The 27,329-nt window shown below is 38.1% G+C and overlaps 1 protein-coding gene across 1 annotated transcript in view; it reads right to left on the reverse strand.

The window, feature by feature from the left end:
• Positions 1 to 27,329, reverse strand: part of LOC140153223 (cytoplasmic dynein 1 heavy chain 1-like) — a 106,910-nt gene that overhangs the window by 57,001 nt on the left and 22,580 nt on the right. The window contains 35 exon segments of the mRNA XM_072175909.1: positions 16 to 234; positions 842 to 998; positions 1,675 to 1,760; positions 2,290 to 2,442; positions 3,581 to 3,793; positions 4,807 to 4,990; positions 5,483 to 5,717; positions 6,474 to 6,633; positions 7,048 to 7,148; positions 7,651 to 7,933; positions 8,066 to 8,266; positions 8,788 to 8,973; positions 9,526 to 9,691; positions 10,132 to 10,150; positions 10,153 to 10,304; positions 11,130 to 11,296; positions 11,611 to 11,757; positions 13,113 to 13,322; positions 13,463 to 13,573; positions 14,197 to 14,342; positions 14,823 to 14,946; positions 15,460 to 15,558; positions 16,016 to 16,156; positions 16,670 to 16,789; positions 18,514 to 18,624; positions 19,867 to 19,939; positions 20,335 to 20,579; positions 21,549 to 21,695; positions 22,128 to 22,274; positions 22,760 to 22,939; positions 23,336 to 23,419; positions 23,791 to 24,288; positions 24,794 to 24,880; positions 25,177 to 25,393; positions 26,095 to 26,186. Of these exon segments, the coding sequence (XP_072032010.1) occupies positions 16 to 234; positions 842 to 998; positions 1,675 to 1,760; positions 2,290 to 2,442; positions 3,581 to 3,793; positions 4,807 to 4,990; positions 5,483 to 5,717; positions 6,474 to 6,633; positions 7,048 to 7,148; positions 7,651 to 7,933; positions 8,066 to 8,266; positions 8,788 to 8,973; positions 9,526 to 9,691; positions 10,132 to 10,150; positions 10,153 to 10,304; positions 11,130 to 11,296; positions 11,611 to 11,757; positions 13,113 to 13,322; positions 13,463 to 13,573; positions 14,197 to 14,342; positions 14,823 to 14,946; positions 15,460 to 15,558; positions 16,016 to 16,156; positions 16,670 to 16,789; positions 18,514 to 18,624; positions 19,867 to 19,939; positions 20,335 to 20,579; positions 21,549 to 21,695; positions 22,128 to 22,274; positions 22,760 to 22,939; positions 23,336 to 23,419; positions 23,791 to 24,288; positions 24,794 to 24,880; positions 25,177 to 25,393; positions 26,095 to 26,186 (5,661 nt within the window).

Raw genomic sequence — 27,329 nt, forward strand, 5'->3', positions numbered from 1 at the left:
TGAAATTACACATACCTTCATGAGTGGCGACATCTCTTCCTTCTCATCAGATCCAGCACTTCGGCTGAACCCTTCGTCAGAATCTTCCAGGGGTACGTTGCGAAGCCTGGCGACAAAGTTATCAAAGATCAGTTCTGTGCTGAGTACATCCTCACTGAACCATACCATACCACAACGACTGACAGTGGCCAGGGTGGCGTAGCGTAGATCTTGTACTTCAAACATAATACGTACCTACAGATGATTAAAGTAACATATTACATTAATTATGTGGCTTTTTTTACTAGACCTACAGTAAAAACTTGATAGTTAGCATATGTGCATACTATCAAGCACTTTTAAAACATGCAAACATGAAGTTCCCAATCCACAAAAGTGTGAAGGGTTTTGAGCAAATCATCGATACACATAGTTAAATATGAACAAGTAAACCTGCAAATTTGTGTCTCAACCCCATTAGCTCAGTTGGTAAAGCGCCGGACTTTGGTACAATTTAATGTTTTTAAAAGAGCTCGATAGTAAGCACATATGCTAACTATCAAGTTTTTACGGTATAACAATAAAACCACTACTTGTGGTAAAGATTTATGAAAGCGACCCCTGGACCTCTGAAGCAATTGTGCTATTCAAGTTGGAATCTATACACCCCCCATGGAAGACATGTCCTTAATCTTCCACACAGGGAGAGTAGATTTCAAATAGAGTCACCCGTTCAGGTAACCCCATTTGAAATACACACCACCTTGGTGGCAGATAAATATCATGTCTTCCGTAGGGAGCGTATGGGTTTTAACTGGAATAACCCATTACAAGAAACCTCTCAAGACAGAGAGCTACTCACATTGGGTGGCAGACTGAGACGTTCTCCATTCGGTAGAGTGAGTAGCTTGTTGTCATCTAATACACTGTTTAGATTCTCTACCCACTCTGGGTCCACATCACCGTCAAATATGATCCACTGACGCTTGTTGATCTCACCTCGTACATTGTCAATGATCCTATAAAAATAAACCACCAAACAAACAAACAAACAACAATTACAATGGTAATAAGGAGTCAGAATTATATAAATGGAAGGAAAATGGACTAGGAAACAAAGCAAAATATATGAAGTCTTTTGAACAAAACTATTTTTGTTATGGAGGGAGGTGGTTAAAATGTTGATTACATTTTGTCTATGTTCATACATAGGTGTTTATATTTTGATCCACTTCTTGTTTCGTTAAAGACTGTGAGAGAGAGGGGTCTGCTAGATACATTAGTAGGGCTTTATTCAACTTTTGGATGTTCCCTCAGAAATATTGATGTTTTTAATAAAATTGGGTAAAATGTCGTAATTCATGTTGCACCTGAATCCGTCAGTTCTTAACATCACACATCTACTGAAGGCTGATGGATTCAGTTGCAACAATAAAATAACCAAGTTCAATGTTACACAACTGTATGTGAACGAGTGACATCATTATAATGTGCTCCAACAGAAAGAACCTCAGTGTTAAGCTGTTATTTTTTTAAAGAATTGTCTTTCATACTGACGTACCATATTCTAGTGCTGCAAAAGTTCATTGAATTTGTTTCTATCAAATAAAATTTATGTTATAATGACATCGCACGTTCATATAAGAAAAATAATCTGATTTGTTTCAGACAAGAATATCAAACAAGTTAACTTACTTTCTCAGGATGTGAGTGAATAGACCATCTGTCCATTCTCTAGTGTTAGGATCTAGAACACCATAGAGATTCTCCTTGGAGATAGCCTGGCAATGGGAACATACAGAAAAGAGATTTAAAAAGTCATACATATTGCTGTATAGTGTATACAGTGAAAGCAAAACTTTCTAAGGTGCAGGAGCAATTTTCTTGAATGTCTTTCTTCATATATATATACTGAACATTAACATTTTTCTTCAGCTGATTATACTGAAGCAGACAGTCTTTACAAAGGGTTTCAGGGTCAAGAAAGAAACTCTACAATTGCAGCTATAATAAAAGACAGAAATTGAAAAAAAAAAGTTCATGTCTGGCAATCCTGTCAATCAAACTCCAGCATGACCCATGATTGGTTAGTACACTGTAACTGGGAGGGGGGAACCATTCCAAGTTACTCTCTGCTAACCAATCATGGGTTGTGCCAGGTTTTGATTGACAGAATGGTCAGACAGGAACGGGTTTTTACATTCTGTCCTTGATTATATCTCATGTACATAGTAGCATGCATGTTTCACTTATCAATTTGATTTCTGTGACCAAAGTAAACACTTGTATTTGTAATTAGTTGCAACCTACCTTTGGATCAATGACATGTGCTACACCTTCTACACCTTCCAATCTCTCCAGTGATTTGAGCAATGCCTTCCATGCCATACTCTTGCCACTACCACTGGGTCCTACCATCATCAAACCATGACTCAATTGGGAGATCTGGTACAACTGCAACACCTGTTAAGTACATAGAAATAACAGAATATGCAAGTGATGTTCATATGTCTCAATTTTGGTTGAATTTAGAATGTTTGTAAGAGGTGGTATCTCATCCTATTTTTGTCAACTGCAGGGTCATGCAGAACAATTACTATTTTGATGTGAAGCAGAATATACCACAGCTTGTAACGAATAGAGGATACAACCTGTAAAGTGTGCCGAGGCTTGTGGATCAACATCTAGGCGTTGTGTCTGTGCATAGCGCACTATAAACCACTGCGCTTCTTGCGCTTCTTTTATGTGTATACGAGGGGGTATCAAAAAGTTTTAGAAATCGCCCAGAAGTGAAATAGCTATATCAATGAAATTTTGTCAGTGCAATCACTGGTCCTTATGTACATTATGGTCCAAAAATTGTCTCATAGGTAGGTTTACTTTTTTTACAGGTGGCACTAGATGCCAATAACTTGCTGCCCCAGTTACTGCGCATAAACTGCAAGATTGAGAAAATTGAGGCAAGCAGCATTATTAAGATCCTGCTTTTGAAGGGTTGCACTGCCTAGAAAATTGATGATGAAATGAAAGTTATCTTCGGTGGTGATTGTGATATGTCACTGTCGCTTTTTGGAAAAGGAATTTTTATTTCATCACAGATTTTCTGGGCACTGTAACCCTTTAAAATGGAACATCATGCTGCATGCTTCAATTTTCTCCATTTTGCTGGTTATGCGGTTACATAGGCAGGTAGTCACATCTAGCTCCTGTAAAAAAAGTAAACATACCTATGAGACAATTTTTGCACCATAGTGTACATAAGGACCAGTGATTGCACTGACAAAATTTCATTGATATAGTAGCTCTTTCACTTCTGGGCGATTTCTAAAACTTTTTGATACCCCCTCGTATATGGTATACCTAAACTTTGAATAAAGTCTTATGGAATAACACTACATTTCAATAAGTGACATGATATTATAGCTTTGGTTTCTATAAAAACCATATTAAGATTTTACATTACCTGTAAAATCTTAGGTATTAGAAATGCCTAGATTATAACTTATGGTTCAGATTGTTTCAGTCTCTCTATGAAATATGTATCAATATTGCACACGGTTCTTTTTCTTTTAGATTCCATCAGTATTCGTCTTAAACCCACCTTCTCCACCCATGGTGCTCCTGAGTCTTCTCCTTCACCATAAGTCAAGAACATCTCCTTGCACACCTTCTGCAATTCTTGTCTCAGTGCCTTCATCTGTGCCTGGGTGTATTGGACTCCTGGGAACACATCAGACAGAAGACTGAACAGGAGCGGTATGTCCTCAGCCACAAGCTTGGGTACCATGGTCTCACATACACTCTGGATCAAGATCTGTAGCGATGGAAATAGAGGTATAACACAAATTAAAACGCCTGTTACGTTGAGTACAGTTTAGGTCTGTGGAGCATAGCCGAGGTTAGAGTTTCAAAGAATAAATAATATATCTGTCACCAAATGAACAGGTGTTGGCTGGTTCATATGGTGGCCTATCATATAGGGACGGTTCCTTCTAGGATACTGTAGTTAGGTTGGTTCAAATGATAAACGCAAATGAATACCAATTACACTTTAGATCTATTCTTTTATGTTAGGCTCTACTTGATATTTAATCTACAAAAAATTAACACAGCTCCCACAGACTTTTCAATTTAAAAATTTCATGACATTTCCTTGACTAGACCGACATATACAATATACATAATTGAAATCACTGTCTGACCACCCCTCATCAAGCTGCATTTGCTTCCCACTCTAATGACCTAACACAGGATTTACAGGTCTTTTTGCTCTTTCTTACACTTATTTTTACAAATTAAAAAAAAATTACATTACTTTTCCATGATCTCTCTGGAATTTCCATGATCAATATGAGAGAATTTCATGACTTTTGTCATTAAAAAAAGTCAATAACTTTTCAAGAGTCTGTGATAACCCTGATCTAGTATTCTAGTACAAAAGCCATTAGAGCAATTTGTGCCAACACAGGACAGTCAGAAATAGGAACACTAGGCCACACTTCTGCCCAAGGGTACTACCATTATGGAGCTTCATGGAATTGAACCTCAGAGACTGCTGTGGGTCTGAAATCAGCAAACTTAATGAGCAAATGTTGGAGAGAATTTCTCCCAAGAATTTTTGTTGATGCTTCTTGTTCTCATGATTGAGTTTGCCATCATGAGAATGAGGTCATGTTCATGAGGTATGTTCCTATTTGTTACCACTAAAGACTGAAATTTAGCCCCTATTAAATAAGAACAGTTGGCAGGTACGCAAGAAGCAATATCAAACAGCTGATACTCCATCTTTATATTCCTATCCTCAAATCATCCTCCTTCTACCCTCACCTCTTGTTCAGGTAATTTCTCTGAGATAGTGCCTTCATCAGTCTTCTCCCCTCTGCTGATCAGATCTTCCTTGATGGCCTGGATGCGATCACGCTTCACGTTGCCAGCACTGACCAGTACGCTCTTCAAAGCTCGCAGACCAAAGTCGTAGTGAGATTGTGATGAAAGCTGCTCATCACAGAGCCTGTATGTGTGAAAAAAATCAAAATTATATAATAAAGTGATTTACTTAGAATTTAGTCCATTTTTTACAAGGCATGTAATGTAAATTATGGCTATATTGTAACGCTAGAATTACTTTGCAAGATAAAGGACCTGTTTGCGTTCATATATCGTTTGGCAGGAAAAACCTCCTTTGTGTCATTGGCTCCTGAACATGTTTAAAGCAAAACCTCATATGTAACCGGTTGGCAGTTTTATTTTAAACATGTTCAGGGGCCACAAACACATAGGAGGTGTTTACTGCCCAACAATGATATCTAAAACAGAACGGCAATATTACAGATAACTAAGGATTGTCAAAATATAACAATGCAAAAGAAACCCTAACTGTCACTGTAATAAGCAGAAAAGTAATCTTGAAGAAACATCTTCAAGTTAGCAATATTGTGGACAGTCATTTGAGAAACACATCAATTATATTTATATTAACATTCCTTTTTTATTCTCTACTTACTGGAAAAATGGTACAATCTTGGAGGCCAATTTCTCAGCCATCCTGAATCCTTGTGAGTACAGCATGACCTGTGCAATCAACTGTCTATCTGGTTTAGTCATAGCCAGACTACGGAATAACTTCTTCAAGTTATCTGGCAGGTTGGAACGTCCGGCGTAGCCAGGGTTCATGGTGATGAAGATAGCCATGTCTGGATTGACACGCACCTGCTTGCCAACCAACTCAACTTGGATGTCTGTAACACAGAAATTATACACCAATTAATACTAACGCTCAGTCTGGTAAGAATGGTTGAGATTAGTACACAAGTTGACAATAGATTTCACAGAAGGATGTGTCAGCTTTCACAAATAGCTTTACTTGTTCTCAAATCACAATTACTTGTTAGTTAATGCTTCTCTTGACAGTAGTCCATGAGCCACTACTTTTGTTTAAATTTTCACAAAGACACACTCTTTCTCCCTTTTTATATTATTCATAGGAACTACTATACTATTATAAACAGGCATGAAAATGATCATCCATGGAAAAACCTGAAAAGTTTGAAAAAGCCTGAAAAAGAGTGTGAAATGAGGCGAAAAAGAGTGTGAAATGAGGCTAAAAAGGCCAAAAACAGACTGAAATTAAAAGAAAGTGCAGAAATTTGGACCACAAAAAAGCAGGAAATCCTGCAAAAGCAGGAAAATTCTCATGCCTGTATAAAGTGATCCATGCATCTGATTTGTTTGCTTTCTTGTCCCTTATAAACTCAAACTGGTAGCATATAATTCTAAATTGATTTAAATAAAATTTCACCACAGAATTGAAAGACCATCGCAAAAAAAAGTGAGAGACAATCAGAATACTGGACTCCTCCTGATGATGATGAGTTCGTACACATCAAACATTCAAGAATTCCCAAATTTTGTGCTGAAAGCACACTTTCACTTTTGATACAAAATGGTAGTACCTAAACACTTACAGATTACTAAGCTACACATGCATGCCTTACCCTTTTTCTTATCTCCTCCAGCCTGTTCCTTGAGGGCCTCCTGAATGGTTTGAATCTGCTGTGAGACAGCAGACAACATTCTCTCTTCCAATCTATTGAACTCATCAAAGCATCCCCATGCTCCTACTTGGCAGAGACCGACAAAGATACGACCCATGGCCTGAAATGCAACATATTATCAGTCAGTATAAACATTTAAAAAAAGCAAAATATTCTCAGATGGCAAAAAAACACATTTTAAACAAATATTCAAATGAGTTCATTAATATTAACTTATAAAATGCAGATAGACTTGATGTAAAACTATACAGACCCAGAAATTCCTATGATCATTCACCTTAATCAGCCATTATGATTAGGTGGTAGGTGATAGTGAGGGCAAATTATCTTGATTTTAGCCAGATGACAGATGTCCAGCAGTTATTCATACATCCATCTTCATGATAACATCACCCCATATAACATGTTCTTCAACCGAAGTCTACTTGGCAGTTGAAGAGTTACCTACAACATTTCCATGAAACTTTTAGGCCTATTTCTAATGATCTTATGTGAATTTAGTCTCAAAACTGACCTGGAAATCAAATTTCTCATCACAGTTGAATACAAGCACAAATCGGCCCAGTTGATGTCCAAGGGCTTTCACTGACTCAGTCTTTCCAGTACCAGCAGGACCTGTAAGGAAATTACAGCCACATTGTCAATGCTAATGACAACATTTATGCACAGTTAGAGGTTTTTCTTTAAATAAGATTGACCAATGCAAAAAAACATGGGCAAATATCAAAGGTTTTCAGTACCGGTTAGCTTTTTTTGGTTGGTATATGAAAATTGGGCTCTCTGTGCATTCTGAATGCACTGTAAACACTACTCTTTTTGCACATCAAATGCTCAGTAAATGTCACAAACATATATGCCTTTAGTATCAAGATCTTATGGTCCAAGCACTTCAATCCCTTTCTTGGTGTTGTTTGTCTGTATTGTCGTTTTACCTAGTTTACTTGTAATAAGGATAAATTCAATGAGCACACATTACCTTTCCTGGAACACCTCATATCAATTTATTTCAACACTTTATCCATATTACTTATGGATGAAAATGGTTGGAACTGGACTTATTTAGACTTGAATTTGGTTGGGGGGAGGATTTCAAATACATAAGCCTAATTCTACCTACCAAAAGGTGATCCACCCAGCCTTCCTTCCAAGGCCTGTGTCATAGTCAAATAACATCTATCAGTCAATGGTGTCTGCACAAGCTTGTCTTGTACTCCCAGGTATTCAAATCCATAGTTGAATCTAGCATTAGCCATCTGTATAGACAACTGCTGTAACACATCGGTGTGTTTGGGGTCAAAGTAGAATCGCATCTGGCACAGCCAGGCGAAGGCGTTAGGTCCAGCTACTTTGTCGGTGATAAGACTACGGGATACATCACGTTGATGCACAAGCTCGGTGATCTGCAGGGAACAAAGTCAGTGATCAGTCAGTGGCACATTAGAAAGAATTTATCATGAACACATAAAGGCTGTCAGTTTATACAAAGTTCTTTTAGGTTAGTATCATGGCCAGATTGAGGCTGATATACATACCAAATGTTCCAGTTTCCTTCTTCGTACAGGTGGTTGTTCCTGCAAGACAGAATCTGCCAGCACCTCCAGTGTGTTCTTGACCGTCTGAAGGACAACCTCCAATGGTTTCATATCCTTGCCACCTGCTTTCTCTACTGCCTGTAGAGCTTTGTCTGTTTGCTCTGACCATGAGATTTGTGCTGACAGTACCACTAGCTGAGCCTACAATGATTCACACAAAATAACAACATATTATACTTTGACAAATGTAGCACACATGAATCTGATTGACACATTTGTGCAATATTTTATAAGTCCCACAATTTAACATGCAACTTTTTTTATCAACTTGCCGGGTGCCATGAGCTGGAAATATCCTTTTGCTTTTCCACTGGCCTGGTTCTTTCAGATTCCAACTTTTCTCAAGGAATTTCAAGACAATTAACAAGTACCCTGATTCTAGGCTCAAATTTACAATAAACGACCAGTGTTGGTAGCTTGCTCACCATATTTACAACTCTCAATTGTCAGCTGTCAATAACAATGTATAATTATTTAAATGCATATTCATTATATGTACTAATCTGAACATTGCATCATGAATTAAATTTTGGCAATGTGCTTTTTTTAAACAGAAACTTTTTCTGAAAGTTACATAATCACACATCAGCCTAGCTTAGAAAATTAAATTGTTGAATACCTAACTTTCAGTACCAGCTAACAATAATTTTAATTTCTCCTACCTGATATTGATCTACCCAGTCTAGATACTTGGTTGAATCGATGGATCCCTCACGGAACTGTGCCACACCCTGCACAGCCTGGGCAAGAAGTTTAGCAAGTGTGACACGCATCTCATGCTCCACTAGAGTTAACCATTCATTGATTTTTGGGTGCTCAATGATGGACACTGGAGACTTGAACATCACCTAAGAAGAATAAATGTACACAAAATAATACAGTCACCATATAGTAAATATAAATTTTATGTTATCTTTTTTTGTGCTTGGCTTCATACGTGCACAAAAAGTTTGCCATGCATGATCCTGGAACCTAGGATTCGGGGGTTATGCTGATAAAAGAGTCGGGATGATCCTGTACTCTTCCTGAAGTAGTCTGTGACCCCCTTAATGATGTAGTCATTTTTGTGAGGGTATTAGTTTCACAAATCTTGTGCATAGCAGTTAGGTCGCAAAATTAATAACTCACAAATATTAGGCCATAAAGGAGGTAGATCAAACTGATTATTAGGTTCTATAGATTCAGTTGGAAGATACGGTAACCAGTTTAACTGTGTCAAGTTGATTGGTTTCAGAACAGAGTAATTTGATGGATAGTATACATCGGCTTGTTCTTTGGTAAAGGTGAGTTAATAAAGTAATAAAATAGTTATGACATGAATTTTGTGAGAATACCAACACATGAACTATCATTGCTTTTAGCAAAAGCTAACTTTGAAATCATCTTATTCATAGACTCACCTCTTCTCCTTCTCTTGATGAGATACCAAGCACAATTCCTTCCTCTTCATCCAGGATGAGTTGATGTACACCAGCAAACATCTTCTTCATGTGTTTTTGTAGACGCACTACATTCTTGCTGTTACCAATGATCTCAAGCAGATCCTCATCACCCACAAAGTAGAATCTGATAGAAAAAGAAAACACATAAAAAATGAGAAATTCCATAGTTGTTTGTTGTGGGTTCCATTTTCCTTGTCCTTTATTTGATTATTATTGAATATCTCTGCACTTAGTGGTCGTGTAGGGTTCCCCCCCCCCTTCATATCATACAAATATGTAATTGTCTAAAACAAGCACTCTCAAACAGATTATGTGATGAGCTGCTTTACAATATGCACTTCACATTAAGTGTGAAGCAAGATGCACCACTATTATCAATATCAATGAAGCATTTTATCGCCTCCTTCCCAGGTGTAGCTTCTTTCCATGCAATTTAGGTTATTTTAACTGCGTAATGAGGTTCAAATATTTTATCTACAAAAAAAGTAAACCAAGTAACAAAGTTGCCAAAAAGAAATTTCATTTTCCCAGTACTCAAGAACATTCCTAACAGCAGGCTCCTACCTTGGGAATGATGCTCTTCTCTCTCCAAGTATTCACCAAGAGCCTTCTGAATCTTGCCCAGTAGATCAGCCAATCTCTCCAGGGAGCGTTGTACACCAGGGATGTTGAGTACATCGGTTACCAATGGTGACTTAGCAACTTTCTTCATCAGGGCCAGGAACTCGGTGCTGATGCTGTAATACAAAATCAAAGCAGAGTAAGACATTAATTTGAACTGTAGGCACATTTACATCAATATGTTTGAATGTTGCCATTTAAAATCTATTTGCACACAATTAAGGCAGTGAGCCTTCCACCATCTTGTGGGTACAAATGATATGCGTGCAGGGAGCAGGGACTACGCGCAGGGAGCAGCTTGCCACGCAGCTGTTATCACGCAAAAACACTGTGATTTTGCTGTTCACGCATGGATATCATACGACCATCAACGTGTACCCACAAGATGGCGGCATATGACGCCATGCTGATGGCCTCTATGTAGAACAGTAGGTCGATTAACACATCGTACGGTTTTATATGAGGTAACATTTGAACAATTACATCTACAGAGTGAAGCAGTACATGTATTGAAGTTCAAAACATGTCCCAAAAGTAAGATCCAGAGCGAAACAACTACACAAGCAGACTGCAACACTACCCAATTACTTGACTAACATGCACCTGTTTGATTCCACCAACTGTTTGGAATTTCAAATTCTCTTTGCTGTGTGTTGAGTGTAACAAGTATGTACACGATTGTCTGCAACTTTCCGATCCTTTTGCATGTAAAGCAGGGTTTGGTAGGATTCATGTATGGCAGTGTTGTACATGTATACTATACTCAGGGCATGCATAGTGATCAAAGAGAGTATCAGACCATTGGGCTATTACCCATTCAGGTGACCCCATTTGAAATCTACACCCCATGTGTTGTAGATTAAGATCATGTCTTCCACAGGGGGTGTATAGATTTCAACTGGAATAGCCCAGTGATATCTATTTAACCTTGCAGGTCTTACCTGGAGAACCTCTGTGTCTCTACCGGTAGTAGATGCTTGATGTCTGCACTACCAGTGAAGATGCCCTCTAGATACACCCATCGTCTCTGCACATCAATCCACACATCAAACAGAGCATTGATGCGGTTCAGTTTGTCTTCCCATGCTAGAGCTTCTTCTTCAAACACCTAAATAAAATGGAAGAGCAAATGTTAAGTTTCATTGTGCAATGATGGGTCTGAATTACCGACTCATAAAAAACTTTGCTTGATTCACTTGAAGAGTCACTGCATAAATCTGTTTTAAGTTTGCTGCTAGAAAAGACATGTGCTTTGATCAAGCTTGATATTTCCAATGTGCTTTGGTCAAACTTTTAAACCATCAGACTTCAATTCAACAGCACAATTCAAATGTACCATCAATGAACTAAGGCGGTTCATGCATAAATTAAACAAATATAAATTATAGGCTCATTTTTTTACAGCTTCTATATAAGGCTTACCTTGTAGTATGGTGATAGTTTCATTGCTGCCACACTGTTGATGTGTTCCTTGACCTTGGTGAAGAGGTCATCCCAGCCACGAATCACGCGACACTTGTTCTGGTAGTTGATCAGGTCTAGCTCATACGTCTGCCACACATCACGCACCTGCAATGGAAAACAATAAGCAATACAAAATCAAAGGGGGAATTTGTTTTATATGTCTGAAGTTTGTTGAATATATCTATAATTCCATGATTCTAATATTTGAATTTAAATAATAAATCAAAACCACATGTAAAGAAAATATTTATTAGGTGCACTTTGCGCTTTTTAATTATTGCCAGTGTAGCTTTCATATGTATATCTAAATAAACTGTACAATTTATATTATGGGGTGGGGGTTAAGTAATGTGTTAGGTTAAACGTTCCTTTGTTCAGCACCTTGAGGTGTAAGCAGGGCCGTGACACTCGTATTCAATCCCTGTATAAAAAGTGAAGTCACTTCGCCGGCAGTTTGAGTGACAGTGATTGACGGTTGCTATGCCGGTTGCTATGCATTTGAGTGCGCAGCCTAAATCTCACGTACTTGTGAACGGCTATGATGCGCAAGACTGCTTTATTGTTCAAAAGGACTTATCCTCTATTTGATTGACAGTTGCTAGGTCATTTGAGTGCGCAAGATTTGATTGGTTAATTTAGTTCCAGATCTCAGTTCTAATCTTGAGCGACTGTCGAGGAAGTCTATTTCGAGCTATTTTCCAAGATGGCGCCCATCGACTGCCAATTATTCGGACCCTTTCCAGCAAAAATACAGCTTATTTAGCCAGTCTCGTCATGGGGTCATCGAAGAGAATATTTTCCTAGCATATTGAGCTAACTCCTCAGCTATTTGGTTTTTCACGATATGATAGTAATGGAAAGATTCGACCAAATGTTCGCCGCTTTTTAGCCATTTAATTTTTTTTGAAATGATGGCGTAAACATTGCATCATCTCTTCCACAGGTGATACACTCCTACACGCATACAGGGTACTATGCCATCACATGCATTATCCCGCACAGGCTGAATGACTGACTTCATTTGCGCAAACGAGTGGCTTATCCTATAGTATATTAGTACTCGGGAATCCTTGGTGTAAGCGTAAGGCGCTTTAGAAATGCAGTATGGTTGGTCTTGATGAAATGTTACTTCTACTTGGTTATAGCAGAATAAAGGGCTAAAGTTGTGAAAATAATTGGTATTCGCCCATTGCATGGTTCCATCATATGTGAGGAAATCCTCAATCCAGCAGCATACATAAATGGGAATTTAACCAGTCATATAACATTGTGTTATGATGTTACGTAATTCTTTCTTTTTTGTCTATTGCCAGATAGAGGCTCTCATTGCATATGGTGGAACTGTGCAATGGGCGAATAGGTCCCTGATTAGAATATTTATGACTGAGATCAGGTTTAAGTTAGTTGCAATGGGAATAGTCATTTCAAATTCTATACTAGTGTCAGCACCATTTCCATACCTGCTTCAAGAACTCTTCCAAAGCCATCTCTCCCTGTGCTACCATGATAATATCCCGAACAATGTTCTCATTCTTCTGTAAGTCTATATCCCAGATATGTCCAAGAGTCAGCTCCGATAGGACCCAGTTGACACGAAGGCGCTTCATCAGTTGCTTCCAGTGACGTTCCTTCAGGGCTTCTGACTTCAGCTCAGTGATCAGCATATTCACCTGCAAAATTGGTCACTAGATGTTTAAATTGCAAATAAGACAGGAAGATATGAACATACTGTTGTTGTTTTTTGTTATCTTATTTCATGGGACTTCATTTAGATCTTTACAATGGTGTACAATTTGACAAGAATCCATACCTTAGCGTATCCTTTGAGGACTCTCTGTACATGCTCATAGGATGAATACTGCCGGAGTCGGGCTGGTAGGGTCTTCATCTGGTTCATCAAGGCGTCAATGCTCTGGCGAAGCTGCAATGTTGTAAGAACATAAAAGAATCTGGTTAGGTAGACTAATAAAACATTCTTTCACATATTAAACCTGAAGGAGCTACAAAATAGTTTGACAATATGTTAGATAAAACATTCCAGAGCTGCTTTGATTCTTCCATTAAATTCACTATATTAACTATGGGAGGAACCATTTCCCCCTCTACTCTACTGCAATAATTATGGACAATGAATGGAAGGACTACTATCAAAACCCTTTTATTAATATTAAACTGGGGTGAAGGTGACTGCACTGGTGATCTATACTTTGTTCGACTTATAAATGGCAGGACATTGTGTACTGATATGATGTGCATGCAGTTGGATGCTCCACCTATGCTAGTTTCGCTTTGCGTAATGATGTGCGCATATGTGAAATTATGTGAGCGTAAATTGGGATTTTATTGACACGGCACAGTAACTTCAGCCAAATAATTTGTGCCATTTAAAAGTCCAACAAATACCAATGAAAAACATTTCTTCAGCCATTCAATCTTCCTTGTTGGTCCAATTGCATTTGCTCATCCATTCATCATACATTCTTGTAGTTTATTTGCTCTGGTCACACCTGAAAGACCAGGGTTTGCAATAATTGTGTTGCCTACCTTCCTTGGAGCAACAGATAGCCAAGGTTTGTCTTTCATCTCATCAATCTGTTCCCAGATCTTAGACAACTCTGACCAGACTCCTTTCAGATCTTGTAGTTCTTCAAGAGCTACTTGTACTCTCTCCTCACTGGCACTGAGTTGACCTGTATATAAAAATCAAAACAGTTACAAATTCAGATTAGTGTCCATAAACCTCTGTTACACATTTAGCAAACTACCTTTTGGCCACCTTGCAAATCTACTTGTGCACACATTCAATCATGGCCTGACTGTGCATGTATCTTAATAATTAACTTGGAACTGTGTAACTATAGAAAAAGATCAAGGTGCAGCCTAACATGGTTTAATTAGTCTATGAAGCTCAATTGTTAATGAAGTACACTTTACAAAGAGGTCCTCGTGTTTTGAATTACTTACAAGTGACCAATACATTCTCTTTTTCATATTGTCTTATTCATTTATTATACACAGGAAAATCTCTGGTGACATCAGAAGTAGTTTTAAAAGTTGCATTTTATGCTGATATTAAATTTGTAAGATACTCAAGCATGGGCTGTAACTTAAAAAAGTCTGGCTCTCATGTCACAGTTTAACAAAGAATGAAAGAGATACATCTTACTTACCCATTTCTTGCAGTTCCAATGCCTCCTTAGCTTTGGCTACATTGTCTCTATCCTCCTTGAGACGAGAGAATTTGCCTTCAAAGATAGTCAGGGCGTTAGTGGCAACATCTGGCTGCAGGTCTCCCTGCAATTAGGAATAGACCAAAATATTAATCTCTTGTAAGAATTTGAATCAGTAAGAAACCACCAACCTGGTTAAAGTTAAATAGCATGTACAGTCTACTTTTTTTATTCTGCTATGATAGGACCAAAAATAGGCTGGATAAGTGAAATATCAGCATAAGTGAAAAATTGGCAAAAGCAAATTTTATGTAATTCTGCATTGAATGTTCAAAGTGTTGAAATTAAGACAAGAAATAACAACGCTTTTTAAACTGACACCCAGACAAGTGTAGGCAAGGAAAAAGTCATTCTAAAATGGGCAACATTGCTAACAAATAAGGAAGGACTAGGCTGACCCCTTTCTATCATATGGTAGGATTAGTTTTAGCTAGTCCTCATTGAAGTAAAGGTATGTTGCGGCTGACACAAGGTACTTTCGTTATAACACCTCACTCACGCTTACTTCCACTGCGCAGTTTGAACACACACATTCAAACTTTCACTGATTTGAATAATTGCAAGAATCATAATTTACCTCCACTGGCTTTCCTTTCTCCCATTCAGCTAACAGCTCTGTAGTGCGGGCCTCCACAGCACGGTCCTCTGACACAATCTTCATCTGAAGACTGGCAACCTAAACAAAGAAATAAACAGTATGTCAATATGATACAGAAATACTCTCCAGCAATAAACCATAATATCTGTGAACATGTGTATGTGTGTGTATGTACATGAATATTTACATTATCTCTGAAATTGTAATATGGTTGCATCTTTTACTTCTTTAAAAATAGCCTCATTATATGCAAGTACACACCTTCAATGCTACCCACATACAACCAACACTTTGGAGATTGGCAGCAATGTACATATGTACATACATTATGCTTACAAGTAATACCTTGGGTGAACATGTATTTGTAGATGTTGTGTGCAAGTAAGTAAGTCAAGTGTGCAAGCATGCTTTCCACAATCTCGATGCATGCACCCTTATATCTTTTACGTTAAAATGCAACTTAATAGAGATGAATTTTTAGCCATGTAGGTATGTTTGCATGTGTGCTTGAGTAAACAATGCATGATATTATTACCTGTTGTTGTATAGCCGCATCCTTTCTCTTCATAATCTCATTGTATGCACCCCATTCTCCTTCAATGTTATCCACATACAGCCAACTGGTTGGGAATTGGTAGCGTTGACGTTCCAGTAGCTTCTGACCACCTCGGTAGGTCTATTAGCAGAGAGCAAAGAAATTAAAGTATGAAATATTCGCATGTAAGTGTATCATTTTATTTGATGAACCTATTTCATAACCTAACTTGAAAAGTTAATCTGACAAATAATAAAACAGAATCCCAGGAATTTTCAGCAGCATCTTATTTACTTCCAAATTCGTAATTTTTATCAAACCTGGGGTAACTATTACTAGATTGTTATTCCACAGGACAGGGATACTGACAAAAAACATAACCCTGAATTGGAACTGGCTGTGAAAATTTCAATATGCACTGCACCTGCCCTGCTATTCAAATGCAGTCATGGACAGAGCAATGATACTATTCTATTTCAAACTGCCCCATAGGTACTACTCATTGAAGGTTTTAACAGGTTCGCCATCATTTCCCCCTCTCCCAGAATAACTAAAGACTTCTTCATAAAGAGGAAACTTCAACCTTCAAGATACAGCTGTTCCATTCAACTGCAAGAATGTATCTATTTAATGATTCTGTGATTTTTCGCTTACCTCGACTTGTTTCTCCCAAGCCTTGTGTTTTCTCTTCAGATTCTGCACATAGGTGATGAAGCTCACCGCATCACTGGTACTGGCTGTATCCACAGAGTGCTGCTCAAGATCTACTCGAGACTGTTAATAAGAAAAATGAAAAGTGTTAATCTTCAGTAATTTGAGGTTTCAAGTTCTAATATGTGACCCGATCCAGTCCACTCAGGCTAAAGTTATATTTTTTCAAAATTGAGTTATCATGTTTATATGAAGTAAAAAAGTCCGGTCACATACAAGTCTGAATTAAGATTAAAATCAAATTATGATATTTTCAAGGGATTGAAAAAGGTAATTATATAAATAATTAATAGATTTGACACAATTTCTAACCATTGTATGCCTACAAATCCAAGATGATTTTTGCAGTACCAAATAAAAACCTATGCCATTTTAGCATGGGGAGAAAGCTGCACAGACTCTTAATAAAGTCTTATAAACAAGAGTAATATTTTACTTACTAGCGGTCACCCGTCTTTCGCGATCAGGGTCTTTCGCGGTTGGTATATAAATTTTGTTATATTTTGTGTACATGTAAATGTTTTATTTAATGTGATTAATGGTATGAGAGGAGATTATCATTTAGAACTTAGAAGTATAATTATTTAGTATCTTTTCCATATAAATCAATGGCTTGAAATTGCAATTAGATCATGATCGAAGCAAGTCTTCTTGCCACCATATCATATCCACCGTGACTCCGTGAGAAGTCTTGCCCCTGGCCGCTCTGCTATTTAAGATTTTTATGCATTTGTTTCTGCAGTACTTTTTAGCCCATTTTGGACAAATTTGTTGTACCTTTTAGCTCATTTTTTATCATTTTCATCCAAGTTTGTTCCCCACCTTGAAATGTACATTGCTGCCCCCGCCTCCTGCAAAAGTCCTGGCTACATCACTGAGCAGATGAACACAATTTTATTCACATCCCTCTTGGCCCCTGTGGCCTGCTGGCTGATCTGATATTTTAGATTTCTATGCATTTGTTGTACTTTTTATTTGTTAGCCCATTTTGGATAAATTTGTCGTACTCTTATAGTCCATTTGTGACAATCCCCCATGAAATTTGTCTTGCCCCCCCTCTCTCTCTCCTCTCTCTGAAAAAGTCCTGGCTACACCACTGTGCAGCTGAAACAATTTTATTCACATTTCCTTACACTCTATTTCATATAAAGTTATGATTTTTTTTTGGCAACCCTGATTAATTTGTCCTTCAAAAGTTTCACTAATTCAATAAACAAACACTCTACTGTTGACTATAGGTTCTCCATAAAAACACAGAATACATGCTAATGTTGATAAATTAGTTGAATAAACAATAGATGTTAATTGAGTTTCTACTGTGTTTGAGACTACAGGCATACTTCTACTGTGTCATGTAATAGTTGAGACTACAGGCATACTATCCTCACACCGATGACAGGATCTTCTCTGGTCAACATTAGTGTATTGTGTTGGCCTGAAAAGTTTGAGCATGGAGGTGCTCTGGTAGTGGCTTTGAAACTAATTAACATAATTTGACACCCTTAACGTAAACAAAAACAAAATTGGACGTTTTATTGGGGTGCGGACAACTTTACTCTACGCAACGCAAATATCCGTTTTCCGAAATAATGTAAAACGTAGAAGTTTTTAGCCTTACCAAGTCGCCAAACTCAGTAATTTATTATAGATTCTAATAAAAGCATTATCAGGATGAAGAAACAACAACTCAAGTACCAATTATAGCATCACATTCCCATGGACAAAAGATGCTAACATTCTTCTACCAACCAAGATTTGTAAAAAGTGGACATGTGGTAAATTCTCACCTTAGATAGTGCACCATGGAAGTCTGTCATCTCTGTTCCTAGGCTGTTACCAAACTTACTCAGGATCTCCTTGTGCCAAGAGTCATACTTCATGTTCACCTTGGATTGTACCTGTTGGGAGACAAGACATAGCATCATCATCATCAGTCGGCTGCGGAGCAGGCGACTCACAAGCTTTCTCCAACTAATGCGATCTTGGGCAAGCGAAACAATTTTGTTTGGCTGCAGCATCCCTTCAGTATCTCCCAGGAGGTGCTGGACATACTGTAAGTACAGTGTGCGCGGCCGTCCCGGTTTCCTCTTCCCATGTGGTGGAATATAAAGCGCATATTCTTTCACAGTCTCGCCATCTTCAAGACGCAGTATATGACCGAGAAATTTGAGTTGATGAATCTTGACTCTGGCAACCAGTGGATTGGTGTTGGTCAGGTTGTAGATGGTTTCATTTGACATAGCATATTGAGAGTTAAGTGTATGGTATTTGACTAGTACTCAATGATTGTGTATTTGAGTTAAGTGAGGGCCAATGTGACGCATTATTTAAAGAGAATGATCCGATTTAACAGACGTGTCAAACTGTTTGAACGACTTTAACTTGTATATTTTATTTTGAAGTTCTGGAGTAAATTTACACTGGGTTGATTTGAATCAGAAGTAAAACCCACTACCAGAAAGTCACAAGACTAAATATATTTCACTCCCCAACATTTTATTTTGAAGTTCTGGAGTAAATTTTCACTGGATTGATTTGAATCAGAAGAAAAACCCACTACCAGAAAGTCACAAGACTAAATATATTTCACTCCCCAACATTCATAAATAGAGTGCGCAATCCCAAAAGGGAGAGCGTATACAAATTCAAAGTGTATACCTACTGGAATAGGAGTCATTACTCAGAGTTTCACGCCATAAGGCAATTGTTAGACGACAAATTTCACTCCCCATATTTCACATGACTTAGTTTGATTGGGATATGTTAAACAGAACCATCTAACTTTAAGCCTCATTGCATACTCTGATGTGCATAAGTATGAACTTCTACATTCATATAGAGGCGTGGCATCTCATTAATATTTGCTCACAGGCCAAGGAGGGCAAAAATCACTGTTAAAGATACACCTTGTTTTGCTATGTTTACTGTACATTTCAGAGCTGCTCAAGGGCCAACCACACTGGTCGGAGAGCCGGATCTGGTCCGCAGGAAGCAAAATTGAGAACCCCTGATATAGGGTGTAACTTTCTCTCATGGCATATTGAATGATATATAATTTTATGGAACCTTGATAGGGTCTTTCAACTAGTCTCTACAAACTACTACATGTAGTACTTTGCCCTCAGTTTCATTCCTCTTACCTTGGCATAATCCACCACAATAGGGCCAAACTCCTTGCGGTTCTCAGCTGTGTCAAAGGTCGTACGAGATTGCCTGGAATAGGTTAAGTATATACATTGGTCAATAAACAACTTACAACAGCACTACAAGTCATCATATCAAATGGTAAGTATATTATAAAGAAGAAATTAATTTAAACCACTGTTTATTACTCTGCGTGCTCGCCATAGTTTTCATTCAACATCAAACATTTTGAGATATTTTCTTAAAATATATAGATCCACCTAAAGAACCACTGAACCAATACTAGGCTTGTTTGTACTTGATTTAATGCATTTTTCATGCTGATTCCAAATATGGTCATGACAATTTACATTTCTGAAATATTTGAATTTTTAAAACAAAATTTGAAACTTGTTGTCTACAGTTCACACTCGTGTGGAGAGAGTTAAAGAATACATACAGACACACTGACCAAGAATATTTACCTGATCTCTGTAAGTAACTGCATCCATTTGTTGAGATCATCTCCCAACTTATCATAGACATTATGGGACTGCATATCCCACAGTGACTGATACTGCAACCACACTTTAACATATTCCTGTACTTGCTTCAATACACTCTCAATGGCAGAGTAGGCATCCTCTAACACCTTGTTACCCTCAGGCAGCTTGGATAGCAGGTTGCGATAGACGGCTGTCTTGGTCGATTCATGATGTTCTACACCAACCTATGATGCAAATAATTTGAAAATTATATAGTACACCTATCCGACAACATGACTTACAGTTGTTGCAAAGCATTTTCTTAATCATACATGAAGATAATAAGAGCCAAGCTTACAGTTCCCTAAAAGGTACGATCGACGAGGGTTCGAGCCTTGGGCTTGCTTTAGGTGAAAATTCTCTTCCCTCCCAATTAATTTCAGAATTTAATTGAAGAATTTCTTCTCGCTCCCATACACTGCTTAACACGTGCAGATATAGGTAATGTATGTGCTTCGTCCGTGATTCGGAAGTCACATAAAGCCGTTGGTCCCGTGTACAGGAAGAGTCAAACCCTGTGCACGTTAAGTGTCAGAGCTATTCGAAAAGAGAAGGGGGACCATCCCCGGGTCTGATATCTGCAATCAATCCTAGGTTCCAGGATCGTGCATAGGTAAAAAAACTGTGCACGTTAAGCGACAATATTCAATTTGAGGAAGAAGAAGGAAGAAGAAGAAGAAGAAGAAGAAGGTTGTATAAAATAAATTATCTGGTTCTCGTCTCCACCAAAATGAATCGGCTCCTGTAGTATTCTAACCCTCAGATAAAGTACATCATCATTTTCCAACAATGCATTCAAAAAGGATTACAACCTTTAACATGCTAATTTTGCAACACAGAAAAAAAAGAAGTTTGAATATACTTTCAACACATTCAGATTAATTTAATAATAAAAAATTTCCTTCATTTAAGAGCTATCATAACCCAAGTCTGAGACAGTCATGCAATATCATACACTTTTCTCTAGTGTATTTTGTGATAGAAATCTATACATGTAATTTGGTAAACATATTTATAACGGGGTTCTGATGAATTCTGTCTGACACCATAAGGTAATTCTTGCACAACTGATAACTGAAGTCAAAATATTTGGTGATGGAGATGGTACTTCTTTATTTGGAAATGGACTTTATGGTAATACAATCCAAATTTACCTGGTATCGTGAGCTTTCCAATCTTCTGAGTCCGATGACGATTCTCTGCCATGCAAACAGTTGTTGTGTGATCTGGTAGCGTGCTTCCTCAATGGGAGGACTCAAGTACATGACTTGATTGGTGATGCGAATCTCATGGATCAAACCCTGTGTGAAGAATTAGTCCAAGACAACATGTTATTAATACACACAACTGAGTACGCTAACATCAGCTCCCTTAGTTCTACTCTACAGCTCCCATGTTGTAACTTCATGGCACAGTATCAACCAAATCCACACTAAATGGTATGCGCTTCACTTTTACACTTCCCAACATCACCCTTGCAACATAATGCTGTATGCTCAACACTGTACACTTCAGATATGGCAAGCTACCAGCTGAGCCCTATCATCTTGTATCACTAACTAAACCTTGGGTGAAGAAATGATCCGTCATATTCTTAGACTAAGAGGTAATGAATGCATTTACCTTGATCACTTATAGCATAGACAGCTGCCTGTGATTTATGTATAACCATATCTCCTGCTGCAAAGGTCAGTTTACAACCAGATTTGTTTACACATGTGACCAATACCTACCTTAATCTGTGGTTCACCTCCAGGCTTGTGTCTTGATGGTGTGTCTGTGTCCATGGTGTCATCTGGATCACGCTTATCTTCTCCTTGCAGACATGTGGTCCATGCAATGATGCCAGCTTGCAGACGCCTAGCTAGACGTTTCTCAACCTAAGGGTGTCAATGGGTAATTCATTTACAATAAGGAACATGTCCCAAGCAACCTATACTTAAAATGGATTGCTAATCTTAAGAAAGTGTGAAATAAGATCCTGACAGTAACTGGGCTGGTGATCTACCATTCAATAACTTCACTGATTCTTGTTATCCTATGGATTAGGATATAATTAATCTCATCAAAACATTCTACGATAAAATACTGACATATTGAAGCCCTAAAACAAAACAGCACTCAATGGTTCTCCCTTTTATAAATGTGATTTAAAGCACACCTTATATCAAACAGTTTAAGAGTGGGATTTGAAAGTATGTACCACCTTCAAAATTATGATTAGCATCATGCAGGGAATTATATACTAAAACAAGGTACAAACTATTACAATTGTTATTAAGCAAATATTCTCACAGGTCAATTTAAATGATGATTTGATAAACATAACAAAATTTTCACATCATTTCCAAGTCACATCACTTACCTCTTCATCCAGCTTAGCCACCCACTGGGGCAGGTTGGAATATGCGTGCAAATTGAGGTCATCCACATCCTTCTGTATACGACCCAATACCTCAGAGAACATGTTGGTGTTGTAGTCACAAGTATCCAGGGATCGCACCTGTTCATCGATCTTCTCCTCAATCAGCAACAAGTCATCCACCTGTACCGAAGCAGAAACAAATCAAACTATTATGTCATCAGATTACTACTATGTCATATCACTTTAATAAAACTGATGCTTTGTATTAAGGTGATGCCTCTCTCAGGTCGACAGGCCTCTTGGGTACCTCCCTCTAAGGTCATCAGGCCTCTTTTGCATCTCCTACATTCTCTTGTGATTTTGATGGGTGTTAAGAATGTGAATAGAGGTTTATCTTATCTTTGTGACACTTCCAAGAATGAAAGAAAATTACCTGGACATCAATTCAAACTTGGACAATGGACATACATGACCAATTTGGTGCACCAGCCAACAGGATTTGCTTACTAAAATTGTCAAACAACTGGGCTTAAGTAAATTATGCACGTTTACACAATAAGAATTAAAATAACTTACCTTTTCTTGGAAGCTGAAGACAGATTCCGCCAGTCGTTGTACATATGGGTCCAACTTGTATGATTCCCATACCAGGGCAACTCCCTACATAAGAATAGAAATATTCATGAAACATGTTACAAATCTTTTAATCAGTCACACATGACAAACCAACTATATCTATGCAATGTTGCACATTACTATTGCCAAACCAATCTTTTACCTACACCACTTTGTTATTTACAAAGCTAGTAATATTAATAATTTAAGAAATTACTTGCTTTCAAACAATCAGGAGACAAGTATTTATGAAAGAGTTATGGAAAGAATGCTATCTGAAGAATATTCTGCAGCATTTAAAGTTGAATATGTCAGTTGTTAACAATTTTAAACTTAATATAAAAGATTGTTTGTTTGTTTTATACACAATTAACCATCTGTTCTTCCTTGAGGCCCAGGGAGATATTTCAACATACCTCAGCAATAAGTCCCTGTACATCTTTCTTGAGTCCAGCCACCAGTAGCATAATAGTTGGTCTCTCTTCCACCTTCTCACATGTGCGTTCATAGGTCCTGACGCTCTCAATCAAGGAGATGGCAAATGGGTACAACTGGTTGGCTTGATGAGCTTTGTTCACAATAGCCAATGGTACACGGAATCCAAGCCACTTGAGGTTGCGTACTTCCTTGGATAATGTGATGATGTCAGGGAGGAAGTTGACTTTGAGCTTGAGTACCGAGCTCTTACCACCCATGCGTGCACGGGTGCTCTCAATTGTAAAGATGCGGCCTGATACACCCAGCTGGCGGAGTTGGACCTTGCGGGCCCATTCGTCAAACAACTCTTGAGTGTTGAGTTTGGAACGGAAACTGTCTCCGTCGGCTTTGAGCTTCTGGCCTTCTACGTGGTTTTCCCATCCTTTGCCCAAGACGTCCTCCACACGATGCATGTATGCACTAAGTTGACGGTCAATCTAAATGAAGAAAAAAAAAAGACTTAATGTTTACAAAACAGAACTGCAAAAGATGAATCAAGTGACATCAAATCATAGTCACAAAGAAGAATTGGAATAGTTCTATTATGTTGTTTCAAAAGTTTCATTTCTGTGAGAGGTGATCTTGCACTCTATACTCTATAGTGACAATATTACAGAAAGCATTTACATTTTTTGAAATACTCAATATGTAAAAATACAGAAAGAGTTATTTTTTGGCAAACTCATATTGAGAAATCTAAGGTGATACATATTCAATTTTCTTTTTCAATGTTTTTAGCAACATCAAAAAATCAAAATCCGAATCCAAGTTTTGATTTAATTTTTTTTTATAGATTTTCAGTATTTGTAGCCTCTTTGAACAATGGTTCAAAATGACATTTGATTTTCTCCAAAAAAAAACTCATTTTGTTTGCTCACATCTCATTTTATATGGTACACTTTCTTTATTTTGTCAGTCACCTTTAGGAATGTTTCTACTTACTTGTCTAGCCCAGATGATGGACCCAGACACAGGTGGTAGATCTCTTACTTTGCTCATGCGACAAGCCTTGCTCTGTGGGTATTGCACCTGTACAAAAATATAAACAAGTAAAAATTGGATTGACACACTCAACTTACTACTTAGTACATATTATGATCATAGCAGAGTTGGCACTATGCCGATTTCCTGGATGGATGGCAAACACCAGGACATACTAAAGGAAAAAATACAGCCATGCCATGGCCACGGGTACCAACATCAACTTTATGTTAGCACATTTGTTTACATTACTTCTGACATGGTTTTAAGACTTTACATTTCACTATTTTAGTATCTTGGTTTAATAATAACTCGAGGATCATCTTCACTCAGTATCATCTCACCTTGAACTTGTCATGCAATGATTCTATGTCATCCTTGACCCTCTGAATCAACTGTGTCTGGTACTCGCGAATCGCACCACGGATGTGAGGGCGCACAAACAGCGCATTGAATCGGGAGAAGATGCGGAACATCTCATTGGCATTCTTGGCTGTGCCAAGTTGATCACGAAGACGGGCCGTGATACGGGTCTCCACACGATCAATACGCTCATCGTACCTACAAACACAAGACATTTGAATTAACTTTACAAAACATTTTCTTTATGATTAAAACCTTATCTCTTAGTAACATTGTAATGAACATTTCAAAGATTTTGTTCATCGTAATTGTGAAAGTACTCACAACAAAACCTGCATTGGTATAACTTGACAAAGACTATAGACTGTACAGGCATCTAATATAACTGGTTTCATGATTAGTTTTCTGATTTACACAGCTTAAATTTCAACTCACTTGAGGCACCTTCCAACTTACATATCCCGAGTGGCCGAGTGGATAAGGCGCCCGACTCATAATCCATAGGTTGTGAGTTTGAGCCCCGCTCGTGCCAACGTGTTGTGTCCTTGGGCAAGGCACTTTATCCTCATTGCCTGCTGGGGGATGTGGTTGGGTTGGATTGGATGTTTGTATAGTTATTGTTTCAATGTTGCAATATTGGCGCTGATTTAGCTGCTGCATGCAAATTGCATTGTGTCTGTTTAGGTGTGTTTAATGTACAATTCTAGCAATTTGACCTGGGTCACCATTAGAGTTTGAAATAAAAACCTTCCTTTTTAAATTTTCAATTACTTGTCTCATTTAGAAATTTCACCTAAAATGCATGGGCAAAATTAGCATGCCCACTGTATCATGGTAGCCTTGCACTTATGCTTGACATGGTCCCCAAACAGATAGAAATAACACTGTTATTATCATACCTTTTCATGGCAGCCTCCCAGGCTTCATTGCCTTCTTTGCTCACATCCAATCCGTCTACTTCTTTCACATTTTCATAGGCCAAGTTTACCTCCTATTAAGAAAATGGAACAGAATACATTGTAATCTAACCTGAAACAAACTTTAACTAATGTAGCATGTAAGAGTGCAAATAACTCAAGTGGGGTATTGGTTGGCTGATTTAATTTGGTCCTTGAATACTGGAATCTTATTGACTGAGCTATAACAATTAATTGTGTGACATGGCTCTCTTATAGTCAGCGTATGCTTGGGAAGTACTGCGATGGACAGTATATGAGTCACAAAAGCATTCTACCATATTACTTGATAATATGGCTTCTCTACATTGTGTAGATGTGGACTGGTGCAAATCGGAAATCTTCACGATCCTTAGACATCACTGAGTGTAATGGTCAGCAGTATGAGTAATATAACTAGTTTCATGTCCAAAACAAAGAATTCAGGACAGGGTAATAACAGGGCCGTGACACTCGTATTCAAACCCTGTATAAAAAGTGAAGTCACTTTACGGCAGTTTAATTGACATATCGGCAGTTTGAGTGACAGTTGCTAGGCTTTTCAGTACACCTAGTAACGCCCTGGTAACGCTCAGGCACATTAGTTTAAAATTTACATGACGTTCGCACAACAACGTTGTGCGTATTTTATGCTAGAGTGGAACAGACTTATCCCATATTCAATTGACAAGTTCGTATTTGATTGACAGTTGCTGGGCATTTTCAGTACACCAAATTTTTCCAAGATGGCGCCCATCGCTGCCAATTATTCAGACCCTTTCCGGCAAAAATACAGCTTATTTAGCCAGTCTCGTCATGGGGTCCTCGGTTATAATATTTTCCTAGCATATTGAGCTAACTCCTCAGCTATTTGGTTTTTCACGATATGATAGTAATGGAAAGATTCGACCAAATGTTCGCCGTGTTTAGCCATTTAATTTTTTTTGGAAACGATGGCGTAAACATTGCATCATCTCTTCCACAGGTTATACACTCCTACACGTACTGGGCCCAGCTAGGCCATCACATGCATAAAGGCGCATAGGCTGAATGACTGACTTCATTTGCGCAAACGAGTGGCTTATCCTATAGTATATTAGTACTCGAGAATCCTTGGTAATAAATGCAAGGAATCCGCTATACTGGATTGTCATGTTCAGTGCCTAAACAAGTGATAAATCTTTGATGTTTCAGAATGA

Source organism: Amphiura filiformis, chromosome 5 (genome assembly GCF_039555335.1).
Source record: "Amphiura filiformis chromosome 5, Afil_fr2py, whole genome shotgun sequence".
Classification (NCBI taxonomy): Eukaryota; Metazoa; Echinodermata; class Ophiuroidea; order Amphilepidida; family Amphiuridae; genus Amphiura; species Amphiura filiformis.